General features: G+C 33.6%; 1 protein-coding gene across 1 annotated transcript in view; it reads right to left on the minus strand.

The window, feature by feature from the left end:
• Nucleotides 1-8,335: 8,335 nt before the first annotated feature.
• Atad1 (ATPase family AAA domain containing 1) overlaps nt 8,336-21,849 on the minus strand; it is a 46,607-nt gene continuing 33,093 nt past the window's right edge. The window contains exons 8-10 of the mRNA XM_005339191.5: nt 20,466-20,516; nt 12,032-12,165; nt 8,336-10,059 (exon numbers count right to left, since the gene is read on the minus strand). Coding sequence (XP_005339248.1) covers nt 9,939-10,059; nt 12,032-12,165; nt 20,466-20,516 — 306 coding nt within the window. The 3' untranslated portion in view covers nt 8,336-9,938. The remainder of the gene's footprint in view (nt 10,060-12,031; nt 12,166-20,465; nt 20,517-21,849) is intronic.

The raw sequence follows: 21,849 nt of genomic DNA on the forward strand, positions 1-21,849 counted from the left end.
TAGGAATTATTTGTAAAGTTCAACTTGTTATTAAGTTTCAAGTTCCCCTGAATGATTTCATAAATGTGATGATGACTTGCACACAAATTTTCCATGTACACATAAAGCTTTAACTTTTATAAACTTAATCTACAATGAATTTAATAATAAAAGCCTATGATGATTTATTAGCTATATATAAGAAGAGTCTATGGTTTATTTAGGACACTCAGTTGATGGTGGAGTTTTGGTCATACAAGCTTGTATGTAGCCTTGGCCTATCAGAATTCTACTCAAGAGGGGCTTTTCAGAAGATGGCGGAATAGATTGCTTCCCTGGCAGCTCCATCTAGTGAAACCAAAAAAAGCAGGCAGGCAGCTTTTAGCAATGTGGGTGAATGAAGAAGAATTAGGGGGGGAATTTATTGGAATTTAATATTGGACACTCAAAACATATCAGAAACCCAGAAGAGATTGAATATAATACAGTAAAACTCCTCAGCCCTACAGCTGTGGCAACAGCTGGGGGCACAAGCCAGAATGGTCCCTCCGTAAACACAGGAAAGCAGTAAGGGAATTAGAGGAACCCCCAGTTCTCGGTAGGAATGAGGAGAGTCAAGATAGAGTTCAGAGAGCAGAATCATTGCCCAAATAAAAATAGTAAGCTATGCTGCATAATATCCTTGTATGCAAAAGAAGCTGCAGAAGATAGAAGGAACCACTTTGCAGCGGAAGCCTGGGGCTGACAGCTGGGGGAGCCAATTTCTAGCAGACCCAAGTCTGGTTTGAAAAACAAACTGGGTAAACCCAAGATGAGTAACAAAGAGTGTGCCTAAGTGACCAGGAGAAAATCAAGTGTGGAGAGAGGTTTAAAGGGGAATACTGGTCATGGAAACCCACCTGGCTTCTCCTTCCCCTTTCAGTCCAGCTGCTTGCAGGATTGGCTGGGAGAGAAGTCTCTGACAGGGAATTCAAGAGTGAGGGCAGGAGAGATTGAGTTTGGCGTCTGAATCAGAGACCAGGAATTGTGGGGTCCATAGGCAACGCGGTGGCCTAAGAACAGGCTCCTATACCACACAAATAGAACCTAAAGAAGATTCCTGGTGTGCAGTCTTCCAGGGTGGACCAGCAATTGCTGGGCCCTAGAGGTGTTCTGACTTAAAATCTCCAGACCAAATGGCATTCAGAGCCTGGAGCATAACTAAGCCTACACCCCATCTCCAGGATCCTTACCCTAGCAACCTCACCCACCCTGAAGGTGGAGCAAGCTTCATATTCCAGATACCTACACCTAACTATTGAGAAGGGAAGTTGAGAAACTTTTGAACTCCAACAGAAACAACTGTTCAATTTTTCATTGAGTTCTTTTTCTTTTTTCTCTCAAATTTTAACGTTTTTTGAATCAATTATTTTTCATGCATCAATTTGTTGAAGACTGGGATATCTGAATAGTATATTCAGTTTTGTTTTGTAGTCTTTTACTTTTTCCTATTTTTAATTTTTTTTAAATTTTACTTTATATTTTTTCTCTCACTTGTCTGTTTCCCTGGATTCTCCATCTCTTTTCTCCTAACAGCCAGCCTCTATTATTCCCTCTATCACTCTTCCTATAATTTCTTGTTTATATCCTCTCTTCTCCTTCCTCATAAACATCACATCATACAATACTACTGTTCTCGCTTTGTCCACCATTTGTAAACCCTTTTGCAGACTTACTGTTTTTATTGTGGGCAATAACTAAATACATCATTTATTTATTGTGACAAAATTGTAGATGTCTTAGTAGTAACTATTTGGTTTAAGGCTGTATATTGTTCGCATTGGGTGCTGTTATTATTTGATTCCCCTTTAAAAGTGAGGTACTGGAAACCTTCAGGGTAGAAACTGCACTGTGTCAGATCCACTGCTAGACTACAGGGTAGAAACTGCACTGTGTCAGATCCACTGCTAGATGGGTAGACACACAAATAATATGAAAAAACAAGGGAACAAATTGCCCCAAACAAACTAATATGCTCCAATAATAGAATCCACTGACACCACAGTGGAAGAAACATCAGAAAAGGAGTTTAGAATGTACATAGTTTAATCTGCAAGGTAAAGAATGATGTAAGGAATGAAATCAAGAGATAAAATTCAGGAGATGAAAGATCACTTCAATAGAGATTAGGAAAAGAAATCAAGCAGAAATCCTTGAAATGAAGGAATCAATAAACCAAATTAAAAATTCAATAGAAAGCATCACGAACAGAACAGACCAGTTAGAGAGTGTTTCAGGCAATGAAGACAAAATATATAATCTCGAAAATACATTTGATCATGGAAAGATGATATTAAGAGACCATGAACAGAACTTCCAAGAAATATGGGATAACATGAAAAGACAAAATTTAAGATTTATTGGGATAGTTAAACGTGCAGAGACACAAACCAAAGGAATATACAATCTTATCCATGAAATAATATCAGAAAATGTCCCAAATCTAAAGAATGAAATGGAAAATCAAATACAGAAGGCTTACAGGGCTTCAAATGTACAAAATTACCACAGACCCCCACACCAATGCTCATTATTATGAAAATGCCTAAAAATACATCATTCAATATGGATTACTAAATAAGCAGGGGTTTCTAGCCTCATATCAGGTAAAGTAGACTTCAAGCCAAAATTAATCAAGAGGGACAAAGAAGGTCACTTCATACTGCTTAAAGGAATTATGTGTCAACAAGACATAACAATTGTAAATATTTATGCCCCAAACAATGAAGCATCTACATACATAAAATAAAACCTTCTCAATTTCAAGAATGAAATAGACCACAACATAATACTGGGTGACTTTAACATACCTCTTTCATCACTGGATAGATATTTCAAACAAAAACTAAACAAAAAAAAAACTGTATAACTAAATAATACAATCAATAATTTGGACTTAATGAACATATAGAGTATTTCATCCATCAATGATCAAAATTACTTTACAGATCCTTCTGTAAAATAGACAATATATCATGCTACAAAACAACTCTTAGCAAACACACAAAAATAGATATAATACCTGACATTCTATCATAATAAAATTAGAAATCAATGATAAAATAAAAAATAGAAGCTACTCTAACATACAGAGACTATAATATGCTATTGAATGACCAATGGATAGCAGAAGAAATCAGGGATGAAATTCAAAAAATACTTAGTAAATGAGAATAACAACACAACATATTAAAATCTTTGGAACACTATGAAGGCATTCTAAGAGAAAAGCTCATTGCATTGAGCTCATTTATTAAAAGAACAGAAAACAGCCAAATAAATAACCTAACATTATATCTCAAAGCCCTAGAAAAAGAACAAATCAACACCAAAAGCAGCAGAAGACAGGAAATTATTAAAATCAGAGCTGAAATCAATGAAACTGAAACAAAAGAAACTATTCAAAAAAACTGACAAAACAAAAAGCTGGTTCTTTGTAAAAATAAATAAAATTGATAAACCCTTTTCCACGCTAACAAAGAAAGAGAAAACTCAAAGTAGTAAAAGTTCATAATGTAAAAGGACCTTTCACATGGACACTATAGAAGAATATAGAAGATAATCATAAACTATTATGAAAATTTATACTCCAATAAAACAGAAAATCTTAAAGACATAAATAAATTTCTAGAGACATATGACCCACCCAAACTCAATCAGGAGGACATACACAATTTAAACAGATCAATTTCAAGCAATGAAACAGAAGATGCCATCAAAAGACTAGCAACTTAATAAAGCCCAGAACCAGATTCTCAGCCAAGTTCTATAAAACTTTCTAAGAAGAATTAACACCAATACTCCTCAAATTATTCCATGAAATAGAAGAGAAGGGAATCCTTCCAAATTCATTCTATGAAGCTTCTATTACCCTGATACCAAACCAGACAAAGACACATCAAGCAAAGAAAACTACAGACCAATATCCCTGATTAACATAAATGCAAAAGTTCTCAATAAAATTCTTCAAATCACATACAAAAACATATTTAAAAGATAACACACTACAATCAAGTGGGATTCATCCCAGGGATGTGAAGTTGGTTCAACATATGGAAATCAATAAATGTAATTTATTACATCAATAGACTTAAAGACAAGAATCATATGGTTACCTCAGTAGATGCAGAAAAAGAATGACAAAATACAGCACTGCTTCATGTTCAAAACAGTAGAAAAACTAGAAATATAGTGCATGCCTATAACCCCAGCAGCTCAGGAGGCTGAGAAGGAGGATCATGAGTTCAAAGTCAGCCTCAGCAAAAGCAAGGTACTATAAGCAACTCAGTGAGACCCTGTCTCCAAATAAAATACAAAATAGGGCTGGGAATGTGGCTTAGTGGTTGAGTACCCCTGAGATGAAACCCTAGTAACCACTACACCCCAAAAGAAAAAACAAAAACAAAAACAAAAACAAAAACAAAAAAAACCCCAGGGATAAGCTATGTGTTAAACACAAGGCCAACATCATTCTAAATACAGAAAAATTGAAAGCATTCCCTCTTTCACAAGGATGCTGTCTTTCACCACTTTTATTCAACATTGTCCTTGAAACTGTAGCCAGAGCAATTAGAAGAAATTAAAGGGATTGTGGGGGGAGTGGTGCCTAGGGTTGAGGCTCAGCAGTAGAGTGCTCACCTAGCAAGTGTGAGGCCCTGGTTCAATCATAAAAATAAACAAAATAAAGGTATTGTGTCCAACTACAACTAGACAATTTTTTAAAAAAAGGGATACAAATAGAAAATGAAGGACTCAAACTATCACTATTTGCTAACAACATAATTCTATATTTAGAAGATCAAAAAAAATTCTATCAAAAAACTTCTAGAACTAATAAGTGATCAACACCCATAAATCAAATGCATTTCTATACATCTGTGATGAATCCACTAAAAGAGAAATTAGGAAAACTACCCCATTCACAATAGCCCCTCCCCCCAAAAAATGAAATGAAATACTTGGGAATCAATCTAACAAAAGAAGTGAAAAACCAATACAATGAAAACTATATAAGACTAAAGAAAGAAAGTGAAGAAGACCTTAGAAGATGAAAAGATCTCCAGTGCTATCAGAGAAAACTAATATTGTCAAATGGCCATACAACCAAAACTGTTAGATTTAAAGCAATTCCTATTAAAATCCCAATAACATTTTTCATAGAAATAGAAAAGCAATCATGAAATTCATTTGGAAAAATAAGAGACCCAATTAGCCAAGCAATCCTTAACAAGACAAGTGAAGCAGCAGGCATCACAATACCAGACCTTAAACTATACTACAGAGCTATAGTAACAAAAAGGGCATGCTACTGGTACCAAAACAGACATTTAGACTAATGGTACAGAATAGAAGACACAGAGACAAACCCACATAAATACAGTTATATCATTCTAGACAAAGGCACCAAAAACATACACTGGAGAAAAGATAGCCTCTTCAACAAATGGTGCTGGGAAAACTGAAAATTCATATGTAGCAAAATGAAATTAAATCCCTCTCACCTTGCACAAAACTCAACTCAAAATGAATCAAGGACTTAGTCACTTAGTCCTTACGCCTAATGGAAAAAAAAGTAGGCCCAAATCTCCACCACGTGAGCTTAGGAAGTGACTTCCTCAACAAGACTTCTATAGTGCAAGAAGTAAAATCAAGAATCAATTAACAGGGACTGGTGTTGTGGCTTAGTGGTAGAGCACTTGCCTCTTATGTGTGAGACCCTGGGTTTGATCCTTAGCACCACATAAAAATAAATAAACAAAATAAAGATATTGTGCCCATGTATAGCTAAAAAAATGTATATATTAAAAAAAAGAGAAACAATAAACAGGAAGGTTTCAAATTAAAAAGCTTCTTCACAGCAAAGGAAATAATCAAGACCATGAACAGAGCCTACAGAAATACAGAAATCTTTGCCACCTGCACCTCAGATACAGCTTTGAACTCAAAAAAACTCAACACCAAAAAAAAAAAAAAATAATAACCCAATCAATAAGTGTGCTAAAGAACTGAACAGATCCTTCATAGAATACAGTCAACAAATATATGAAAAAATGTTCAACATCTTTAGCAATTAGAGAAATGCAACTTAAAACTACACTGAGACTTCATCTTACTCCAGATAGAATGGCAATTATCAAGAATACAAGCAATAATAAAATGTTGGTGAGGACGTGGGGAAAAGGTACACTCATACATTGCTGGTGGCACTGCAAATTGGTGCAACCACTGTGGGAAGCAGTATGGAGATTCCTCAGAAAACTTGGAATGGAACCACCATTTGACCAGAGATCCCACTCCTCGGTTTATACTCAAAGGACTTAAAATCAGCATACTATAGTGAGGCAGCTACATCAATGTTTATAGCAGCTCAATTCATAATAGCTAAACTATGGAACCAACCTAGGTGCCCTTCAACAGATGGATGGATAAAGAAAATGTGGTACATATACACAATGGAATATTACTTAGCCCTAAAAAATAGGGCATTTGCTGGTAAATAGATGGAACTGGAGAATATCATGCTAAGTGAAATAAGCCAATCCCAACAAATCAAAGGCTGAATGTCTTCTCTGATATGTGGATCCTAATTCACAATAAGCAGGGCAGTGGTTGGGGAAGAATAGAGGTACTTTGGGATTAGACAAGGGGAATGAGGGAAAGGGAAGAGGAATGGGAATAGGAAAGATAGTAGAATGAATCGGACATTACTAGCCTATGTGCATATATGATTACACAATCAATGTAATACTACATCAGGTACAACCAGGAGAAGTTATATTCCATATATGATGATATGTCAAAATGCATTATACTACCATGTATAACTAATTAGAACAAACAAAGATTCTACTCAATATTCGGACTGAAAGAGCAACTAAGAACAAAATCATAAAATGTAAATTATCCAATTTATTTTCCTTATCAGAAAAGCTGTAATATTTGCCCACAGACAATATTATTCCAGTAAAAAATTCCTACACAAGACACTGTTGTCATTTTTATTCAAACACAGTCAAGGCTGGAGACATGTGCGTCTAGCACCAACGCCATGAGATTATTATGGTCCACACAGAATGTTTAGGTTACCTCAACCCAGCTCTTAATAACATGCTTTCTGGGTCTATCTGCAGGTGGGAGCCTAGATAAGCCAGAAAATGGAAAAACAGTAAAGGCAACGCTGGGTTGATTCAAACATTGGAGTTTCTAATTTCTATTTTAAAAGGAATGGGAAAAGCATGAGACACACCAGACTTATCAGAAGTCTTCTGACAATGAAACTTTTAGAGAAACACCACACAAGTGATCCTTTTAATCTCAATTCTCAGAGTGCAGGCCTAGGGATGATGAAAATGGGTTAAGCATGGAGAATGCTTAAAGACTGAACCTGGTCAACAGGATGTGTATAAATGTATGAAAGTAATAACCTTAACAATATGATAGTTAAAATTTCAGCACTATGTTTGTGTCAGACACTGTGATGAGTGCCTAATGTGCATTATCTCACTGTCAAACCCTGTAAGGTGGGTGCTACTGTTGCCCTTATTTTATAGATGAGAAATTGAAGCTTAAACAAGGTAACCAGTTTAAGACAGTGGTGGTATGTACAAACAGTCCCAGCTACATGAGAGGCTAAGGCAGGAGAATCATTTGTGTTCAGGAATTTGAGCCTAGGAAATACAGCCAAGTCCCTGCATCAAAAATACAAAAACAAACAATGGTAAAGAGCTCAAGAACATATAGTTAATTAATGGGAAGCCTGAATTTAAATTCAAGAAGTCTTATTTTAGACAAAGTACTTTTTTTTTGGTATGGAGGATTGAATCCAGGAGTACTCTTAAGTGTTACCAAAAGCAAAATTTTTCAGAAATCAGAGATCAGACTACATATGTGAAACTTGAGTCCAAAAGAGAGGTAACTACATAATATTAAAAGTTCTTTAAAATCATAGGAAAATAGTTTCTTCATCTTTATGGCCTTAATATGCCTACAAGAGTCACAGTTATTGGGATTAATGTATTTCTCTGGTTTCATTTGATGACAAAAATCAAGACAAATTCAGTTAGTTATCACAATTGGATATTCTGAATTTAAGATAAAAAGGACATAAGGGGATATATCATCACTGATTTTCAAACAATGTGCCATTAGATTAAAATGAAATGATAACTGAAATTCATATTAAAACAAAATAATGATTAGATACTAAAATGTATATATTAAAATATGAAATCTAGATTGCCAGATAAAAATTATCCAAATACAAGTTTTATAACCCGAAACCCCTATAACATTTAAAATAACTGAAAAAGACCAAGGATTAAGTGGAGAAAAATCAAGAGGGACCCCTTTATTACACATTTATAAAACACTAGTATATATACTACAGTTATTAAAAATGGGACAATTTTTCAAATTTTTGGTATCTTATATTTTGCATTCCTTTTTCCATCATGCTTACAATCTTTCATAACTTGCTTTCTGTTACCAAAGTGTTCTGCAACCTCTATCCCACCAGAGTACAAATTAAAGAAAAAACTATTCAATAGGTTCTTGTGAGAGACATTATCAAAGAAACTAAATTAATCCAATAACTCATTAACAACGATTGGGTTTTCAAAAAAATATAATCAAAACAAAAGCATCTAAAACTTAATTTAATCTTTCTGATGATTCAAAAAGCACCTTAAGATTGTGTCGTGCCATTTTACTCATGCTATGTATTTAGGTGCCTATAATAGAATTCTGGTTAGTAGATTTCGAACTAAAAATAAAGTTTTGTATGTAGTTACAGAGCAGTAAATAACTACAGATATAATATAGGAATTCTGATGTGTAGTTTTGTACTTAATGAGGCCACAATTTTTAATACATTGAAAATTTTTCAAATTAAAGCTACAAAATGAGTATTCTTAGTACATTTAGTAATAGCTACTTATTTTAAACTATCATTTCATTTTTGGTGACCAAATTATATTTGACCATAATTAAAGGACAAACATTTAAGAAACACATGGTTACAACAGAACTGTTACATTAAAAGAAGAAAGGAAAATAAGTCATGCACATGAAGGGCACGGAAATTTTTCAAACTTATTCTTTTGAAAGCCTTTCAATCCACCTAAATCAATCATTTAGAACTTAAAAAGTCTGCTCAATGTGCTTATGAAAAGAGGCAAAATCAGTGTTGACCATGTCTGCCTAATAACTATCCAATGCTGATCACTGAACAAGTATTTTTATTTCATTATCCTGTCAGCCATTATGACAAAGCCACGAGTATATATTCAGACGTAGCTGATTCAACTGATCAACTGCAGACAAAGAAATGTTCAGTTTAAAAAAGATTTAAAAAAGAAATGACAATTGGAAATGACTGAATCACTGTACCTATTGGACACAACCTTAAATCTTAGTTTTGCTATATACTATTCCAGTACTTTTGGATTCAGTAGTTGGGGTAAAAAAAAGTTCTGTATTCAAACATATCTACAGAATGTCAATAAAAAAATGAGTGGATATATACAATTAATATACACACATACATACTCTCTCTCACACACACACATACATACATATCTAGGAACCAGCACCTACCACATTCCCATTTCTCACTAATGACCCAATGAATCATTTATTACTTTAAGACCAGCTTAGATTCTATAAGGCTATAACAACATATGGCTAAAGAGGTCAAACGCAAGCACCCACACTTGGGCTGGATTAAATTGTTCCTCCTCATGATTTCTGAAAAGTAGTCATGCCATTTACATAACAACTATACCTCAATAACTTAGAATTCAGAGTAAAAAACCATAAACACGGAACTCCCTCAATGTTTTAAGAGCACTCCTTTCACTCTATTTCCATAATAAGAGGGCACAAGGAACTAGATCACCAAACTGTACAAATGATCTTTACTCTTAATCTAAACAAACATGTGTTAAAACATTCTGAAATGCTGCATCCTTTGATTTCTTCATCTTTTCAATTGCCCGATGGAGGTCCTGCTGTTGCACAGGCCGAATTTCATCTTCATCATGACTAAAATGCAAACAAATCCAAATAATTTTATAATACATTTCCCTAAAATATGTTACCAACATTTTAAAAAATACACGTGGTAGAAAAATAAGACTGTTAATGATAAAGTCTCTTTTCCCCAAACAACCACAATTAACACAGCAAATTCTCTCAGGAATTCTATGCATACTCAAGTCATAAGAGATTTTTTAAAGACACTGATTGCTAAAAGATAGGAAATCAATACCAAGAATATAATGTAAGTACAGAATATTACCAAAAAATGAAGATGTTACCCAGTATTGTCAGTTTATCCAAATAGGTATATACATAATTCCTATCAAAAAATTAAAAGTTATTTCTATGAAAATAGAATTGAAAAGTAGCATTTCTAGGTATACACCCATCTACATGTTTAGCTTTTTACAAACTGGAAGTAAAACATCATTTAAAAAAAAAAGAAAAAAACCAATCCAAGTCCTCCCCACTTTAATCTGAGGAAAAAATTAAGCATATTATGCCTCCTATGTAGTTCAAAGGTACTTGATGGAAAAAATATTGATAGGGAAAGTTTTGATAACCCAACCCAAGTCTATTAACTGGATTTTTCAATATTGAAATATATAAATTTCAGAAGAGAAAAACATGTCTTCTTATTAAGTAATCTTAAAATTTATGTTGTATAGGTTATTACTTTTTTTTTTTACTTTTTTTTTTGTACTGGGGGCTTAACCCAGGGGAGCTTTACCACAGATCTATATCCCCAGTCCTTTTTTATTTTGAGAGAAAATCTTGCTAAGTTGCTAAGGCTGGCATCAAACTTGCAATTATCTGGTGCCAACTTCCCAAGTTGCTGGAATTATAGGCGTATGCCAGTGTACCCAGCTTATTTTTCCATATTTGACAACAATAAAGACCTTTGGAAGGCAGATTCTTTAGCTGCAGAGGTCAAAAGTATTCCCCAACTTGCTAAAGTAGCTGGATTAATCTGGCAACAAATAAAGAGTGTCAACTTCTTCACAATGGAGCTTGAGGAAGTACTATCAACGAGACCAGAATCCTGCATACATAGCTACTGGTTGATAGGGTAGCTTTCACACAAACCCTTCTATACCCACACACACAAAGGTTTTGCAGAAGTGTGCTATGGTAACACCCTATACTTAAGTATAAAACTACCAGAGGCAAAATCAGGATCACTTGGACTAAGATCCTCAGGGAGTTCAAGAAGGGAAACTGACAAAGTGGCAAGAGTTTGAGAAGTCATTCAACCTACCCCGCCCCCCTGCAAAGAATACTAGTTTTAAGAGTCTCAGGAATTCTTTGTTAAAGGGTTGCTATTCTGAAAAGAAATGCATAGTAGTACTTGTTCAGGGCAAGTGACCTTTTGAGAATCTTCCTTAAAGGATAAAGTTAATAGGGCTGAATTATCCCAGTCCACCAGTATTCTTGCTGAAATTAATAATAGTACAAAATTTAATTCTCAAGTTTAACATACTTTGAAATTAGTTTCAAGAAAATTTGGTTTAGTAACAAATGGTTTGTTTAATAACATTATTACTAACAAATTAAGGATTCAGTACCCCTTTCATTTACACATGAAATTCCTGGAAAACAAGACATTCATTTCTATATAACGGAATTTGAGATGCAAAAATTATCTAGGTATGCGAGAGAACTCTCCTAACAGAGACAGGCTTGCCTAGGTTTCTGTCAGCTTTCTGGGACCCATGCCATGGATTACCAGAAGAAATTCAGCTTTTGTCCTCTAGAACCTCTCCACTGCCCTTTCTTCCTTCCTTTAGAACTCCCCTTTAGAAATCTGGGAGAAATAAAGGGGAAATAAATAAGGGGGAAAGGGGAGCTGCTTATTCAAATTTACCTTTTATTCCCCAAGTAGGGTTACTATTATGAAGCAAAATTTCAAAAAACTAAAACTAAAAACTCTAAAAGGTTTGATAAATATCAGAAACAAGTCTAAATATATACATACCTTTCTTCTGATGTAGAATTAACGTATTCCCTGACACAGAGGAGGGCAGCATCTCGACACATCTCTTTTAGGTCACTTCCTGAAAAGCCATCAGTTTCCTGGGCAACCTCTAGCAGGTCTACATGCCTATCCACCTTAAACAAACATGAAACGTGCTTAAGAAACAAATATAAAATATACTGCAAAGGATGCTTTCTGTCTCAGAGGTAAAGAAAGTTAAGCATATTGTCAAAGCAGAAACATTAAAAAGTACTTTCAAATTTTAGAATTTTTTTCAATAACCACAAAGTTTAGAAACTTGAAATTCAATTTTCATTATCATTTATCATGATAGAAGTTAGTTTAATGGATACACTGTGGAGTGATGAGGAAGAGTAGATATTTAAGCACTGTTGAGGTTCACTTGTGAACTTCTAAAGAAGATATCAAATTGACATATTTTATAATATATTCAACATACTTGGCATAGAGCTTGCATTTTTAAGTCCAGAGTCCATTACAAAAACGAAAACACTCTATTTAACATTCCTTTTAAATGTGATGCTTTATTTTAGTACTTACAGTTCTTCTCTCCATCCTAAGCTTACAGTCAAGTCAGTTAAGTCAAGGCCAAATAACAGTTTTGGGAGAATAAAAGCATCATCATAAACTTATGGATAAAAAGTCTATATCTGCTCATGCTACGTTGCCAAGGATATATCCTACTACCTCAGCCTCCCAAGTAGCTGGGATTATAAGCATGCATCACCTTGACCAGCCATAAAGGCTTTCTAAGATTTTATAATAATAGCACTGGAAAGAGGGAAGAGATGTTATTAATTAGACTTTATATCTAAAAAATTGGGGGGTTACCACTAAGTCATACAAAGAGAATTTGTAGCTTTGAAATCAGGAGAGGAAGAGGAAAAAAGGGAGTAAGAAATGCAAGAGCAATACTAATGAACAAAGACTAGGGGGTAGGAGTGGAAAGCAAAGGCATGGGAAAGATTAAAATAAAAATAAACACAAATTTACCAGTAATCATCTCAAATAGAATAAATCAGGAAATGACAAGATATTCTATGTTTATGTTGTTTATGTGTATGTAGTAAAAATGTAGCTGAGGTCTGAAATTCACAACTATGCTAAAGAAAATAGGCTTTGTTTATATTTAAAAAGAAGTTTAAAGTTGAAAATGACATACAAAGTAAACACTGAGAGAAAGTTAATATAGTTCTAGTTACATCAGATCAAACATTTTTATGCAAAATGCTTAACTGGGATGAGAAATCATTACATAAAAAATAATACACCAGAAGAGACAAAAACTCCCTGTACCTTTACATACCTAACATCATGGCCCCAAAACATAATTATGTAGAAAAATGGGCAAATTCATAATAATATTGGGATATTTTCAACATGTCTCATATATTGAAACATCAAAGAATAAATTCTTAGAGCCAGTTAAAATTTGCACCTGTGATCTAATGTACTTACATGTATTAGGACTCATACAGCTGACCAGAACAACTTAGGACGAAAAGTTTACTTTGGGTTCACAGTTTCAGAGACACAGTCCATGATCAGCCAACTCCATTGTTCTGGGGCCAAGATGAGGTAGAACGCATGGAGGAAATAAATGGTGGAAGAAAGCTTCTCAGCTCGTGGCAGTCAGGAAGCAGAGAGTGAGTTCGAGGTGCCAGGAACAAAATATAAATCCTAAAGGCATGCCCCCAGTGACCCATTTCCTTCAGTTATACCCTACCTGCCTATAGTCATCACAGAGTACAGTAGTCCTTTCAAATTATTAATTCATCAAGCAGATTAACCTACTCACTAGGTTATAGCTCTCGTAATCTAAGCATTTCACCTTTGAACATTCCCGATTTGCCTAACATGAGCTTTTTGGAGGGATACTTCATATCTAAACTATAACCACACATAAACCTTGCAAACACATTACAGGAATTCAGCATATAATTTAGATATTAGTCCTTTTTGGTTATAGGGTTGTAAATGTTTTTCCAATGACTTGTTTTTCCACTTTGTTCATGTTATCTTGTCATAGAGAAGATTTAAGTCTGATATAGTCAGATTTGTCTATTTTCTTTGTAGTTTTCACTTTTTTGTTTCAGGGACTCTTCTTTGTACATCAACAGATACATACAAGGATCCAATTTCTTTACCATTTGTAATAGTAAAAAATAAATAACCTACACCTATGCAAATATAAGGCATCTACTCTCAAATATTAATTAAATTGATATTCACTGTCAACTTCGGGAAAGTAGGTTAGATGGTGATAGGGGTGTGGGTAGAGATGGGTTGCTAAATTTGATCTAAATTTGAAAGAAGTTAGTTGTCTGTCTATAACTTAAAAAAAAAAAAAGAAAGAAAATTCTAGTCATGGGGGAGCAAGTTAGTTAACAGAGAAAGCATAGCCTAATGGTTCAGAAAAAGGTTCCATCACTTCTTTGTGTGATTCTGAACAAATTTTTATATAACTTCTCTGGGTTTCAGTCTCCTCAACTATAAAACAGAGCTAATATGTACTCCTTGTAGGACTGAGTAGTATATAAAACAAAGCACAATTCACAACAGTGTTGGTACATAGCAAGCACTCCAAAAGTACCCCCCCCTTTTTTTTTTTACTGTAGAATAATAGACATTAGACAAATCATGAATGGAAATTCTTTTCATTAAGCAATAAAGCCAATTCCCAAATTGAAGGTTTTTGAGAACTGGTAACAATATTAGAGCATATTAAGAGACTTCTAAAATAACTTGAAAGAAAAGCACTTGTTTATGTAGGTATTTACTTTACCTAAAATTAACTGTACACTTAATATGCATATTACTCTAAGTAGTTTACATACAAAAATCTAATTAAATTCTCAAAATGATTCCATTAGATTGTTGGCATCTAATTTCCAAAAGGAAAAAAAATGAGGCATAAATATACTGAACAGTATGACCAAGCAGGGAATGGTCAAGCCAGAATATGGGAGACTCTCAGGTCTGTCTCTGAAGCCCATGCCTGTTAATTATTTCTGTTTAAATTCAGATAAGTTTGTATAGGGGAAAAAAGTGACCTCCTTACTTTACAGTCAGACATGATACTTTTATTATATAAATTTTATTAGCATTAATTCTTTTTACACTTAAAATTTTAAGCCAAAACTACTACCCTACTTTAAAAACTTATTTATTTTATTTGGTACTAGGGACTGAACCCAAGGGAGCTTTACCACTGAGCTACATCCCCAGACCTTTTAATTTTTTAAATTTTGAGACAGGGATTTGCTAAATTGCCCAGGCTGGCTTTGAACCCTCTTGCCTTAGCCTCCCAAGTAGTTGGGATTACAGGTGTGTACCACTGCACCCAGCTTACCCTTTCTTTTTAAAAGAAAGCAAATAATGTTATGGAATATCTATTAATAAAGAACTGTAAGAGTGGAACACAGGATCATTTTAAGAGTATCAATCTTTTCTTCAGAGAACATAAACTCAAAAAATATAAAAGTCTGCTACTTTATTTCTATTAATAAACGCTTATTTATTCAGTAATGTAAAAACAGCAATGGTACTCACTTGTACTACTGATGTGAAGCATCTTTAAAAAAAAGTAAATAAATTTCTTTCATATTTTATTGAAGGAGCAATCTGCCTTCAGCATATAAATATTAGCTAGTAGGAAATGAGATGTTCCCATGTCAGCAATTATCTAGAGAACACTCATATTTTGCATCATAAAACTGATTAGAGACTAATCATTTGTGCTTTCATGAATAAGAAACAGAATGCTAAAAACTTCCTGTGCCCATGACAAATGTAATTCTAAAAGAACTTCCAAAGACATTGCTATTTAAAAAAAAAATCACACAAAACAATATTGAAACAGAAATTTCATCATTTACACTGTTGATATATATTTAAATATATAAATCATCTACATTATCTATATCTTTACTAGATACATACATGTGGTTTAAAAATATGGTTAACTTTCAGTTACACAATACAATATCTCATTACATTTTTTTAAAGTTAAATAAATTATACTGATAATCTGAAATCTCTGCAAAGTTGTCAAGAACTATCTCCTAATATCTGTTCAATTTCTAGGCACAACATAGTCGACCTATCTCCTCTGTTTATTTCTCCTGCTGATGTCTATTCTTGAGAAAGATTTATAAACTGTGTTTTATCTAAATAGTACTGCAACTACACAATATCTTTCTGAAAGCAGTTACCAAATATTCAATTAAAAGGCAAAATGTAATTTGCATTTTTTATCTAAGACAGGAATTCCTTACTAATATGGAAGATTTAGGAATTTCCCTGAAATCAAACAAAATATTCCATGCAAATATGTTGCTTTCTTAGGAAAGACTAGAGCTTTTATCTCATTCTTAAAAGACTCTACCACTCCCAAAATGGTTAAAACCATGGATCTGTAATCTTTGTAATTTATTCTGATCTTTGTAATTTGATAGGTTCTTTAATCTTTTTCACAGAGTATATATTACTGCTCTGCTTTAAATAAGTGGCCCAAATTCATGTGTCAGAAACTTAATCCTCACCTCAGTAGTATTGAGATCTCATAGGATTGGAGCCCTCAAGAATGGTTTAATGTTGGGCTGGGGTTGTGACTCAGCAGTAGAGTACTCACCTAGCAAGTACGAGGCCCTGGGTTCTATCCTCAGCACCACATAAAAATAAATAAATAACGGTACTGTGTACAACTACAGCTAAAAAATAAATATATATATATATATATATATATATATAAAAAGAATGGTTTAAAATGTCACCATGGGAGTGGGTAAGTTACTGAGTCTGCAGGCTGTTAGAGAGATCCACCACTCATACTTTTACTTTTGCACATGTGTTCAATTGCCCTTCTGCTTTTCTGCCATTATATACAGTATGAAAGCCTGCACTATCCATTGTCACCATGCCTTTAGACTTCCCAGGTTCTAGAACTGTGAGCTAAATAAGCTTCTGTTATAGTAATGGAAAAATGACTAGAATAGTTATTCTGATATACTTTAGAACCCTGCTGAAACATAAGGAAGAATTAATCAGAAAGAATATTTGCTATGGGATAGAAAGATTTAACACCAAGAAGATCTCAATTCTCTTGAATAATTATCCACTAAAAATATTATCTTTTTTCCCTCCAAAAGGCAAACTGATTTTAAACTTCATGAAAAATAACTAAATAAATAAATAAATAAAATGGGAATAGAGATAAATAAATAAATAAATAAATGAGATAGAAAAACAACATGGGGTAGTTCCACTAGATATTATAACTTATAAAGCCATAATAATTAAAACAGTGTGTTGCCAGTGTACACAAACACAAAAGACCAATGACCTGAATTCAAAGTCCAAAACACAGCCAAAATGTGAAAATTCAATAAAGAAACAGATGGCCTATTCAATAATTGGTGTTGGGACAAATGAATTCCCATCTTAAAAAAAATAAAATAAAAGCAAATTTGGATTCATACTGCACATTACCTATTCAGATAAATTCCAAATACAGCAAAGATTTACTTACTTACTTATTAATTTGAACCCTCTGAACTACATCCCCAGCTCTTTTTTGTCCTCTCCTTTTTTCCCCCCAATATTGGGAATTGAACCTAAGGCCTTACACGTGCTAGGTAAGCACTCTACAACTGACCTACATTCCCAGTCCATCTTGTCTTTTTTTATACATTTTCAAATTTGAACAAATTAAAAAAAAATTTTTTCAATTTTGACATAGTCTCAAAAGTTGCCCAGGTTAACTTTCCTTGCACTCATGCTCCTCCTGCCTCAGCCTCCCAATAGCTGGGATTAAAGATGCATGCTACCATATCTAGCTCCTTATACCCAAGATTTAAATATAAAACATAAAACCACAGCCACCATGATATTATATATCTCCTGATGGAAGAATATAATCTCACCTAAGAAGTAGTCCTGTCCTGTCTTTTCTATCAACCTGAACTTAAATATTACCAGTCTCCTCACCCAACTACCAAATTTAGAGGGTAACTGTCTGTATAAACAGCAAAATCTGGACTGTGGAAAATAATTCAAAAGGGAGGGGGAGCAAAAAAAAAAAAGAAAGAAGAAGAAGAAGAAGAGAAATGAAACTTTAGTTTATACATTAAACAAGACTTAAAAAAAAGTACCAAATAACTGCAAATTATGAACTCAATATAGAAAATCAAGTCAAACAAAAACCACTAAAAATAAAATCAAGACATTTAGGAGACAATTAAAAATTTGAACAGATTAGACAATGATAACTAAATTTTTGTTAGATGGATTATTAACAAGGTTATACAAATAAAATACAATACAATACAAATGAAATATTTACAGATGTAATACAATGGGAAATGTGGGAAGTTAGGAAGTGAGATATGAAAGGAGAAGTAGATACCGATGGGTTCAAGGAAGGAAGGAAGCCACAGACATACAATAATAGGGAAATCTATTTTAGTTTCTTAGTTTTAGTATTGAGTTCAAACAGTGAGTTTAGATATCAAAAATATATTTGGGGGCTGGGGATGTGGCTCAGTGGTAGAGTACTTGCCTAGCACATGTGAGGCACTGGGTTCGATCCCCATTACCACATTTTAAAAAAACAAAATAAACAAAATAAAGGTATTGTGTCCATCTACAACTAAAAAGTAAAAATTAAAAAATTAATATATTCAGGTTGACAGAGAGAGGAGACAGAACTTCTTAGGTGAAATTATATTCTTCCATCAGGAGATATACAAATCTTGATGGCTGTGATTTTGTTTTACTTTAAAAGTAAAAATATTAAAATTAAAAATATATGGAGTTTTAGAAAAACAAGTAACAAGAACTTAGAAAATATGGAAAATTCTTTTGAAAACCTGAGAAGAGAAAAGGATCTTTTAATTTATATTTAAAACTCAGAAGCCATAAACAGGGGAAAAATTATCAATAAAATCAAAAGATGAACTTAGAAACTTTGTCAAATCATACAAAGGACAAATCTCCCTAATATAGAATTTCCACAAATCTTTTAAAAAGGAACAATTCAATAGAAAATGAGTGAGGCTAATGCAGGAGAATACAGGTTTGATGCCAGCCCCAGCAATTTAGCAAGACTGTATACAACCTAGTGACACCCTGTCTCAAAATAAAAAATAAAAAGGGCTAGGGATGAGGCTCAGTGGTTAAGTGCTCCTGGGTTTGGTCTTCTGGGTTCAGTTCTTTGTACAAAAAAAATGGGGGGCGGGAGCGTGGAGGGATTTATAGGGGGAAAAAAAAAGTCAAACTCCTCTTAAAAATATATAGCAATACTCACTTCATCTCTAAAAAATGCAAATTAAAACTTTAATGAGATAACTATTTTCTAACCCATCATGTTGGCACAAAATTCTATAACATTCTTTGCCGAAGCTATAAGAAAAGAGGTACTCCAATATTGCCAGTATGAGAATAAACTTTCACAGATAATTTGGCAAGAGCTACCAAGACAGAAAGAAATACCCTGTCCTTAGATTTAGCGATTTCTCTTCTGTAAAAATTTGCTTTACTAATATTCTGGTACAAGGTTATTCAATGCAATATTTTTATAATAATGAAAGACTAGAATCAACCTGAATGTCCTTCAATATGGCACTGATTAAAAACATTACATTGTAGTTGTACAATAGTATCCCAGCAGTATAAAGAGAGAGAACAGAATAAGGAAAATATATGTTAATATGGAAAGACCTCAAAGATAAGAAAGCAATAACCAGAATAGTGAAATGACTTGTTAACATGGTTTATATTTTTTAAAAAAGGAGGAATAACAGTATATTTTAATTTCCTTATAAAGACATAACAACAATTTCAAAGTACAGAATACAAGAAAGGGAGAATTTTCCCTGTATACCATTCAATATATGTATTTTAATGTTTGAAACACTTGACTATATGGTCTATTAAAAAAAAACAAACCTTAAATACAAAAGATATTGAAGGGGCTGGGGTTGTAGCTCAGTGGTAGAGCACCTGCCTCACACATGTGAGGCACTGGGTTCAATTCTAAGCATCATATAAAAATAACAAAGATTTTTTTAAGATATTAAAGATTTCTCTTAAATCTAAATTCCAACTTCAAAAAATATTCCAACTAAGTAGAAACAAGACGCAAAACAAAAATTTATTTTCTTTACAAAAATAAATGTTCTTAGGTAACCACAGAATGGTCTAAAAAATATCAAAGAGTATTAATACAAAAACATGAAGCTCACCTTAACTAGTTCAAAGGTACTGAGTTACAGGAGCAAACTACAGTTTTACAGTAATTTTGATCAAGTTCAAAATTACATGATTTTCAGACACCTCATTCATTCCTCTTTAAAATAATTTTATGAACATAAACAGCACATTATAGAATGAGGAAAAATGATTTTCTACTTACATTTTCATTTTTCAAGATGAGCTTCAAGATTGCTTCTCTTTGTTTTAGAGCCTAAATGCAGAATAATTTCAGTTAGCATTTTTTTTTAAAGGACCAATTAGTTTTCCTAATTCTTCTTCCCTTGTGAACTATGTGATGATACCTAAACAAAATGACAGAAACTTTCTGTACATAGTGGCACATGATTGTCATCCCAGCAACTTGGAAGCTTAGGAGGATGGCAAATTTGAGGGCAGTCCCAGCAACTTAGTGAAACCTCTCTCAAATTTAAAAGGCAGGGCAGGGTACTGGTGATATCACTCAATGGTAGAGCATCCCAAGGTTCAATCCCCAGTACTAATAAATAAATAAATGAAACAGAAACAGAAACTCTGGTAGAGATCAAAGCAAGATCTTATTTTGATACTCTACAATAATCATCTGTGGGTATGCCATTGAATTCTATTTCTTATTCTGTATCCCCAGTGCCTATAATGTATGGGAAAGAATATGCCCTTAATATTTACTGAATGAGTGAAGGAATATCTAAGACTACAATGTGTGTATAACTCTACAATCTTCCTTACGAAATTTATGAAAACTCACTACTACCCTAAGATTGAGAGGGACTGAGGAAAGGGGGTTACTAAGAATCAAACCCAGGGGTGCTCTACCTCTGAGCTAAATCTCCAGCTCTTTTCATTTTATTTTTGAGACAGGCTAAATTCACCAGACTGGCCTCAAATCTGTAATCCTCCTGCTTCAGCCTTCAGAGTAGCTAGGATTATAGAAATATACTATTGCACCTGGCTGCCATAAGATGTTTTTCTACCAGTAACTGGAGGTTGGGGCAACACTTAACTCTCCTCCATTTAACATAAAATGTCCACGTTCACTAACACTTATCAGTGAATTTTTATTTAGTTCCAATGATTTTCCGCCAGTGATACCTCACATTATTATATTAGAAACTACACTTAAGGAATAATTATATAGATTTAAAAAAATATTTTTAGTTGTAGATGAACACAATAACTTTATTTTGTTTATTTCTTTATGTGGTACTGAGGATCGAACCCAATGCCTCACACATGCTAGCAAAGTGCTCTACCACTGAGCTACAATCCCAGCAAAGGTTTTGAAAGAAGTTGACATCAGTTTAGACTTTTAGAATTATGACAGAATTCATCCTTAATCCTCTTGAACCACTGACAAAAAAATGCTCATTACAATGATCCTCAAATCAAATTACTGAAAAACCAAATAAAACTCTACAGTTTCTGTAATTCACATGTATTGAGTAATGAAGGTTCACTTGGTATGTTATGTGATCACCAATAACTACTTCTGTTAATAACCATTTTATTTGATTAGGAGTTTTAAGATAAGGTTACACTTTGACACT

Source organism: Ictidomys tridecemlineatus, chromosome 1, assembly GCF_052094955.1.
Source record: "Ictidomys tridecemlineatus isolate mIctTri1 chromosome 1, mIctTri1.hap1, whole genome shotgun sequence".
Taxonomy (NCBI): domain Eukaryota; kingdom Metazoa; phylum Chordata; class Mammalia; order Rodentia; family Sciuridae; genus Ictidomys; species Ictidomys tridecemlineatus.